This window comes from Galeopterus variegatus, unplaced genomic scaffold (assembly GCF_000696425.1).
Source record: "Galeopterus variegatus unplaced genomic scaffold, G_variegatus-3.0.2 Scaffold1469, whole genome shotgun sequence".
Classification (NCBI taxonomy): Eukaryota; Metazoa; Chordata; class Mammalia; order Dermoptera; family Cynocephalidae; genus Galeopterus; species Galeopterus variegatus.
Window position 1 is genome coordinate 185928 of NW_007727580.1, and position 9722 is coordinate 195649.

The 9722-nt window shown below is 34.0% G+C and overlaps 1 protein-coding gene across 3 annotated transcripts in view; it reads left to right on the forward strand.

Annotated features, from left to right (window-relative positions):
* Nucleotides 1-9722, forward strand: part of SESN1 (sestrin 1) — a 103780-nt gene that overhangs the window by 89162 nt on the left and 4896 nt on the right. For all 3 annotated transcript variants that reach the window (XM_008577250.1, XM_008577252.1, XM_008577251.1), the window contains 5 exons: nucleotides 1744-1809; nucleotides 2627-2827; nucleotides 3443-3625; nucleotides 5380-5622; nucleotides 8994-9141. In XM_008577250.1, the coding sequence (XP_008575472.1) occupies nucleotides 1744-1809; nucleotides 2627-2827; nucleotides 3443-3625; nucleotides 5380-5622; nucleotides 8994-9141 (841 nt within the window). The remainder of the gene's footprint in view (nucleotides 1-1743; nucleotides 1810-2626; nucleotides 2828-3442; nucleotides 3626-5379; nucleotides 5623-8993; nucleotides 9142-9722) is intronic.

Consider the following 9722-nt stretch of genomic DNA (forward strand, 5'->3'; position numbering starts at 1 on the left):
GAGGCTGGCCAATTAGCTCAGTTGATTAGAGCATGGTGGTATAACACCAAGGTCAAGGGTTCAAATCCCCATACTGGCTAGCCATCAAAAACAAAAACAAAAAAAACAAAAAAAGGAGGCTGGCCAATTAGCTCAGTTGATTAGAGCATGGTGGTATAACACCAAGGTCAAGGGTTTTGATGGCTAGCCATCAAAAACAAAAACAAAAAAAACAAAAAAAACAAAAACAAATAAAAAACAGTAATAAAATGAATGTAATTGGAAACTCAAAAACCTAGTAGTTAGAAAAGTTAATACAGTCATCATTTTATATAAATGGCTGTATTTGTGCCAAGAGACACATACATGACCAGATCAGTGAATTAAGTGCCTCCTCTAATGAAGAGTATAATGTTAAAATATTACTATCTTCAGTTTAAGTAATACCAGAGGGAGAAATCACTGACCTCCAGTACAAGATTATTTGATTTATACATTCTTTGTGGATCCAGTTGGAAAATATAGCCTACTTTGAATCTGAATCTTGATTTTTCATAATAAAGATTCCCTTCAATTTTGTCCTACCTGCTTAATATTTAAAAATCCATTCTGCTCAAAAGGTTTTCATTTGCATGGACCAGATTCCTTGAAATGCTGCTGCATGTCCTTCTCTCTCTCTGTCCTCCCCCTCCTCCTACCCTTTTTTTTTTTTCTTTTAAAGGAAAGCATCTGGTTTATATCGTGAAGAACTTTTGGAATCAGTAGAGAGTGGAAATAATATTTTTATGTAATTACACGAGGACACTTCAAAAAGTTTGTGGAAAAATAGAATTGAAAGATGATATGAATCCATGAACTTTTTGAAGTAGCCTTGTATAAGCAAGGGTTAATCTTTAGTTATATAAACTCTAACTTTTTTTTAAAGAATGAAACTAGGCTGATAGGATGTAGCCCTCAAAACATTATTTTGATTTTGTTTCTATAAGTACACTGAATTGGGAGGAAAAAAAGGAAGCCCTAACAAGTTGTCAGTTTGTTAACCACACTACATTGTCACATAAGGTACAGGATTCTGGATTCACTATGTCAAAAGGCAGAAAACCATTTATTTCTCAATTATTTGGGCTCCTCTAAAATATAAGCAAGATTGATGACATCCTATAAATAAAAAACTTAAGACAATCTTGCAAACAAAATGAGTTTCTCTGAAATTGTTTTACTCAGCCAAAGAGAAAACATTCCCTGTAATACTTTCTCTTATGAATTTAAATAACTAGCTTTTATTTTTCATAATATTTCCATTCTTCTGTGAGTTGTTACTATAGGTATAATTACAGTTCTTCCAGTTTAAGACATCTAGGTGGAGGGTACTGCTTCTTCATTTCCTGACAAGATGCATAGGGATTGATATTTTCGTTGGTTGAGTTTTGATGTACAAATACATTGGTCTTATTTTGTATCACTGACAGTCCACAGGGTTGGCTGCTATGTGCCGAACTTTCTGTTCTAGATCCTCTGCCAAGTACTTTATGCAAAACTCTGGTTTTAGTGAAACAAGTTTAATTGTTTTTAGTCAGAGTTGTATTATAAGCTGTTAGCTATGTGATGCAAACAGAAGAGTTGGTATGTATATATAGCCATGAAAACAAACCACCAAAACAAGCCTGTCTCTGTTCAACCGGTTGTTTTTCCCTCCCATTCCTGTCGCCTCGGTTCATGTTGTTTACTGCTGGAGGCCTGAGATGGTGTAATTTTCTTTTCTAGGAACTTGGAATTAGAATTCCTCAACCACTAGGACAGGGACCAAGCAGATTCATCCCAGAAAAAGAGGTATGTTGTTTGTGAAAGTACATAGTGAATTGTGTGCTTTTAAGGAAAAGCTTTTATGACCCACATCTTGGCATCTGAACAACTGTTGGTCAACAACATGTTTTACACAGAGTTGATCACAGTTAATCATGCTTTGCCAGTGAATCTGTGGGATTAGAAAGCTGTTGTTCTTGTGTTGATTTCTAGTATTTCACGACAGTTTTTAAAAACCCATATTTAGTTAAGTAAAGCCAAAATTTGTTTGTTTTTGACCAGTGATACTCCACCTGTTTATATTTAAATTTTTAGGTGTGCCCATAAACTGAGTTACTTAGTCTCGACCATCTGCACAGGCTGCTATCAATGCTAGATTAGATCTGTGAGAGAGAGAGAGAGAGAGAGAGAGAGAGAGAGTGTGTGTGTGTGTGTGTGTAAAAGTATCTATGCTTTAGTTTAATAAGGATCGTTTGCTATTAGTTAATTTTGGTTCTCCTTAAATTGAGTGATAGTGGTGGTTGTTGTAAGGAAAGGCTTTAGTGTCTCTTTTCAGGCCCTGCAAGTTTGGTGGTCTAAATCTGCTGCTTTATCTAGATTCTGGCCAAGTCTACAAGATGCCTATCTAGTTGGCCTTTAATTTTCAGCCTTTGTTGTCATCCCCTACTATATAATATGTGGCTGTTTATTCTTCCATCTTGCTACCAGTAGAATTTAAGTTTGTAACCCCTCTCAAGCCAAATTTAATCTGCTTCTAAATGATACTTACAATGCAGCCCATATATATTTTCTTTAACACCAATTTACAATTTATGCAACCATGGTTTTCCTCTTATTTATACAGATTCTCCAAGTGGGGAGTGAAGACGCACAGATGCATGCTTTATTTGCAGATTCTTTTGCTGCTTTGGGTCGTTTGGATAACATTACATTAGTGATGGTTTTCCACCCACAATATTTAGAAAGTTTCTTAAAAACTCAACACTATCTACTGCAGATGGATGGGCCGTTACCCCTACATTATCGGCATTACATTGGAATAATGGTTTGTAAACATTCTGTGAAAAATTCTTTCTACCTGCTTTTATTAATCTCTTTAAGAAGGTGTTAATGCTTGAAGCACAGGGATAAATACTTGTAAATATAGGATTCCTGTTACATAGTCCCTATTTTTCCTGTTTTTAAGTAAGTATGCTCTTGAGTATAACATAAAAAGTATTTATACAATGCTGAGAACCATTCTCCATTAAATAAGAGAATAAAGCAGAACACAAGCTTGATTTCATTATTATAAATATTTCACATTGATGTAAGTGGTGCTTCCTGTTTGATTTGTAAATAGTATTCCATTATTTTATGGTTGGACCTTAATTGAAGTTTCTTCTTAATCTAAGGTTCTAAAAGTTGGTATATAAATAATATTTCTAAAGTTCAAATACTTTTATCAAATATTTTGTTCTTTGAATATTTCTGAGATATTTTCTATGGTGTATTTGAATTTTTTAAATGTTTATATGAAAAGTTCATTTCTGTAGTTTATGAAAAATTTGAAAACATGCTAATAAAAATTGGTTGATTGCACATTGTAAAGAAAAAGAATTTGTAATAGTTCAATATTTTAATATTTTTAATTAGAATAATCTTTTTGTTTTCTCTTAAGGCTGCAGCAAGACATCAGTGCTCCTACTTAGTAAACCTACATGTAAATGATTTCCTTCATGTTGGTGGAGACCCAAAGTGGCTCAATGGTTTGGAGAATGCTCCTCAAAAACTACAGAATTTAGGAGAACTCAACAAGGTGTTAGCCCATAGACCTTGGCTTATTACCAAAGAACACATTGAGGTAAGTAGTGAAGTAATATAGCTTGGGCATCCTTTTTTTTAAAAAATTTAAGACTGTTTTTTAGAGCAGTTTTAGGTTTACAGAAAAGTTGCACAGAAAGTACAGAGTTTCTGTTTTCTACCCCCTCAAACCCCTTCCACAGATACACATTTTCTCCTGTTATTAACATCTAGAATTTGGGTAGTACATTTGTTGTAACAGATGAACCAATATTGATATATTACTATTAACTGAAGTTCATAGTTCACATTGGGATTCACTCTTGGTGTTGTACATTCTATGGGTTTTGACAAATGCATAATGTCATGTATCCACCATTATAGTATCGAATAGTTAATAGTCACAGCCCTGAAAATGCCCTGTGTTCCACTTATTCATCTTTCTCCCCTTCCCCTTAACCCTTAGCAACCACTGATCTTTTTTTACTGTCTCCATAGTTTTGCCTTTTCCAGAATGTCATATGGTTGGATTCAAATAGTATGTAGCCTTTTCAGATCAGCTTCTTTCATTTAGCAATATGCATTGATAGTTCATTTCTTTTTACTGCTGAATGTTTCTCCATTGTGTAGATATACCATAGTTTGTTTATCCATTCACCTATTGAAGGACATCTTGGTTACTGCCAGCTTGGGGCAATTCTGAATAAAGCTTATATAAAAAATGCAGGGTTTTTTTGTAGACAAAATTGTTTTCAGCTCATTTGGGTAAATAATTAGGAGTGCAACTACTGTATCATATGGTAAGCCTATGTTTAGCTTTGTAAGAAACTGTGAAACTCTTTTCCAAAGTCCCTGTACCAGTTTGCATTCCCACCAGCAGTGAAGAAGCATTCCTGTTGCTCATCTTTGCCAGTGTTGGTATCAGTGTTTTGGATTTTAGCCATTCTGATAGGTATGAAGTGGCATCTCATTGTTATACATCTTTATTTTTTAAATGCCATCTTAAACTAGTTCCTTCTGGTTCTGTTTATTTATAAAAGTAATAGAGTAAAAGTAGATTGACATTCTCTAAAAGTGTCTATCATGCAGTAGAAATTCTTGAAAACACAACATCTTTTTGGTTTTGTCTTTCTGTTTCATAGAACATTTAGATACTGTTACATAATTAAAGATTTATTGTCAAGAAGATACAGTGTTTGGATATAATTAATAAATGTCTATTATATTGTCGAGTAAGAAAAATTACACAAGCTTATAAAATAGATAATGAAGCAGAAGGGACAAAACTGATTTTGAAGAATTGTAGAATTTATTCATAACTTTTAAAATAAATATGTGATGATTTAGAACTATTCAGAGTCAAGTTATTCAAGCCACTATCTTAAAAATTCCTGAGGAGACCTGATAATGAACAAAACACAGACATTTCATATAGTAGCTTACATTTTAACACGAATTTATTACATTTGGTTTGAGACTATGAACTGACAACACAGTAATTCATTTATAATCCAGCATCTGAAATACAGCAATTGCTTTCAAGCAAAATGCATTCTATTACATTTTTAATAAGTATCTCAGAAAATCAAAATAATGAATGTGCATTAACATGACGTTAAGCTTTATTCATGAATACTTATTCATAAAAATTAGCAAATTCTGTTCTACATGTTTCAAATTGTAACGTTACACTAGGCTTTGTATGGTGACTAATCCTGTTTTCAATAGATTAAATACTAAAATGGACTATATATTTTCACCACACCCAGTATAAAAATCCAGTATAAAAATGTTCTCTTTTTTTTTTCCCCCAAGGGACTTTTAAAAGCTGAAGAGCACAGCTGGTCCCTTGCGGAATTGGTACATGCAGTAGTTCTACTCACACACTATCATTCTCTTGCCTCATTCACATTTGGCTGTGGAATCAGTCCAGAAATTCATTGTGATGGTGGCCACACGTTCAGACCTCCTTCTGTTAGTAACTACTGCATCTGTGACATTACAAATGGCAATCATGGTATGGATGAGATGCAGGTCAACTCAGCGGGAAACATTTCAGTAAGTATTATTATGGGATTGTCATGAGACTAATCAATAATTGCTGTTATATTATTTCTTCATTTGGCTTCTTAGAAAATTTACCCTGTTAAGTCCATAAAGATATTAGGCCCCTATACCTATTCATTCAGTAAGGATTTATTGACTTCTTCTAAATGCCCATTACTAGTCTAGTTGCTCAGAGATATAGAGACCTTTTAGGAGGTTACACTCAAGTAATTTTAGGATCAGGAGCCAACAGCATGTATCCTGTCGGGGCCAGCTAATATTGAATGGCTTCTACAGTGAGAAGAGGGAAGGCTGAAAATAGTGTGGCCTGGTGGTGAAGACTTTCTGGTGCCAATCAAATCCATTTCTTCCCTTTTGTGCAAAAGAAACTGGCTGGCTTAGTTGTTTGTCTTTTAGAAGATTTAATCAGATTTGATCTGGAAATTTCTCTCCTTAAAATTCTTTTTCATGTTAAACTTTGTATTGATATAGAAGGTATTATCAGGTGAATGTAAATTTGTTAAAATGCTTTCACCTCTATTCCTTTTCTTCTGTGGCTTTTATATTTTCTCAGTTTTGTTATTCCTTTGAAACAGATCAGAACAAGTTGAATTTTCTATAACCAAATTTTAATTCCTGTATACAATGAGCCAGAATTCCTTCTGCATTCTTTTGCTGTAATGAGAAAGCAAGGGTTTATTTTATGATTCAAAAGAAAAATCACAGAAACAGCCTCACAACCACCTGAACACTTTGCACACATTTTCTCAGTTGTATTCTTTTGAAACAGAGTTGGACAGGTTAAATTGCCTTTAACTTATATATTTGACTTTGGGAAAATTATTGAACTTCTGAGCCTCAGTTCTTTTATGTCTAAATAAAGGTAAAACACAAAGTTACTGTGAAGTTTAAATGAAATATTTCTAAAGAGGTAGAATGCCTAGTATGACACTTGGCATTTATCAGGTGCTAAATAAGAGGTAGCATTTATATATGGTAAAATTAGCATAGGAAAGAAAATCATTTTTCCAAGGTTGATCACATCACTGTACTAATAAGGTGCAAGACTGTCAGTTTCACCCTCCATTGAGCTACCGGGATTTGTGCGCCTGCATATGGCCAGTGATTGTTTATGAAAGTTTCGAGGTTATATGAGAGGGTCCAAGAGAGTATATCAGTTGCTAGGATGCTGGAAGTTGGATTCACATCTTTCCCTACCAATGATTTAGTATAAAGCTAAGGAAAAAGTGATTGTTTCTAGTTATCCTTCTATTAAAAGAGATAATAGTGGGCCGGCCCGGTGGCACACTGGAGAGTGTGCCGCTTGGGAGAGCGGCAGCACTCCCGCTGAGGGTTCGGATCCCATGTGGAGACCGGTTCCCGCTCACTGGCTGAGCATGGTGCGGGTGCAACACCGAGGGTTGCAATCCCGTTGCTGGTCCCCGGTACGGGCGCCACACCGAGGGTTGTGATCCCGTTACCGGTCAGTAAAAAAAAGACAAAAAGGAAAAAAAAAAGAGAATAGTGAAAGAATAGAATTTTTCTTTTCTCTAGTAGATAAACTCCCTATTGCCAGGTGTTAAGTTGGATACTTTAGAAGGTTTAAAGCTCACAATTAAGGCACTTGACAATGAGCTAATTAATAGCTTGTTCTTCAGGTATATATCCAATATCTGACTCAGTTCTTCAGATACAAATAGCAAAAAACAAAGAAAAAAGAATTTCCTCATACAGTATTAACATTTTAATATTAAAATGAAATGTCTTTTTCTTTTTTTTTTTTACCACTAACAACTTGGGCAGATTAGTCAAGTAGCAAAAGAAACATACTTTGTTTCCTTTCCCTCTTATTTCAATATAAGTTATCCAGAATTGTCTTTCCGAAGAATACTTAAAATTTTAGGAATACTTAAATTTGGGCTCTTTATCTTACAGAAAGATGAATAAACAAAATCAATAAATTAATATAATGAGGGATAATGTGACTTGGCAGAGACCTTGATTTTTTTTTCTTTTGACCTTGAGTCATTCTATTAAGCAACCTAATTCTTTTCAGCTTTTTTTTTTTGTTTGGTTGGTTACTGACCCTGTGTCAGGAATAATTATGGAAATGTAAGCACCAGAAGAATCTTCAGTTCCATCATAGAAACACTTTCTCTCATAAAATTATTAGTACAGGCCAGGGTATTTCAGTGTAACTGTTTGGATCGTATAAAACCCAAGTAATATAGATTGCTTCTTAATATAGAATTATCCCAACAGTCATTCTGCAACAAATATTTCTTGAATATCTACTATGTACCAGGTACTCTATGCGTAGGCTCTGGATATATACTAGTAAACTAAATAGGTCACCTACCCTTATGAAGGTTTGGTCTAGGGAGGAAGCAGGCATTAAATCAAATATCATGCAAATAACTATTACAAATTGTGATTGGTACTCTGAAGGAAAGAGCAGAGTGATGTGTGAGAATAATTGGGAGTTGTGGGGTTGGGAAGGTGTTTGGGAGAAGCATGTAAGTTGATACTTGAAGGATCCGTGGGTGGAAGCTAAGAAAAGAGTGGAAGATAGGAGGTCTTTAACATTCCTGACAAAAGAAATTTATAAAGGGGGAAACATTAATTTTGTATTTGAACATTAAGATTTGAGATTTAAGACTTCTTATATATCCTTTTTATAAGATATAAATTCCATAGATTTGATCCAGCTTTCATAGTAAGGACGCAGCAGAGTACAGAAGTATAAATGTTTGACTAGTTCAAGACCATTTGGTCAATCTCTGTATGTCAGGCTGATCACTATGGATGTGACACTGTTGTGGTCACCCCAGCAAGTTACAGCTGCCAGCCCCATTTGCAGCAGCCAGGTGCCAACTCCAGCCACGTAAGGACATGTTTCATTTTTAACTGGTAAACTGTATAAGTAAATCTGATTACTATTTTAAAGATGATAGATATATCTTGGCAGTATGACCAGTGTACACAGTTGATGCAAAACCACTTATACGTTGTGTACCTTTTAACTGACTGAGCAAGTTTAAGTTAACTTTTAAATATTTAGTTTTGTTTTAAATTGGCAAGTAGTGTTAAATTCTAAGTTTTAAAACAGCATAAATAGTAATAACATTATTGCTAATTTTATAAGGTAAAAGCATTAGAATGTTTTCTTAAAATCATTTTTCTTTTATATTTTAAAATCTGCATATTTATATACCTAATAAGCCAAAATAATTCAGTTTTTGATTCATTCACATGCATTAAAAGAAAAATCTATTTTTCCTGTATTCTGTTCAAATACAAATTCTTATGAGACAGACTTAATAAAATTCACAAATCTCATTCTGCATCTGCCATACATAACATTAACCATATTTTCTCTTCAGGTGAGTGATTCCTTCTTTGAGGTAGAAGCACTCATGGAAAAGATGAAACAGTTGCAGGAATGTCGAGATGAAGAAGAGGCAAGTCAGGAAGAGATGGCTTCACGTTTTGAAATAGAAAAAAGAGAGAGTATGTTTGTCTTCTCTTCAGGTAAGAGCATCCATTACATAGTTGATACAATGTCTATTGCAAACCCAACTTTTTATTCAGAGAATTTAAGTAAGTTTTATAACATCAATCCAAGCATAGCTATCCTTTCAGAGAAACTATTGCATAGGATTTCCTACTTACAAGTACTTTTTAAAGCAGGCAACTAAGAAAAGGTTGTTTATGAAAACAGCACTATTCTGAGAGGGAGAACATCTGGTTTGGGTTCTGGTACTAAAATCATTGCTAATAAGTTTTATGAACTTAACCTTTATGAAATTAAGTGAACGTAAATCACTTAACCTTACTAAAATAAGTGCCCCTTTTCCCCTCTTCTTTAATATGAGGAAATTGATTTCATAAAAAGTCCTGAGATTGCTTCCAGCTTTAAAATTCTATGATTTGTGAAAAGGAGCTGTTTATCAAATTACCAACAATCTAAATCCATTATGTTTAACTTTTATCTATATGTAGGCTATAGGATTTAATATATAAGCCAGGTAATTTAAAGGAGAAAAAGTTCATAAAGTGTCTCCAAGTGTGTTTTAACAATTAATAGAGTGAGAGAGTCTAAGTATTAAAAG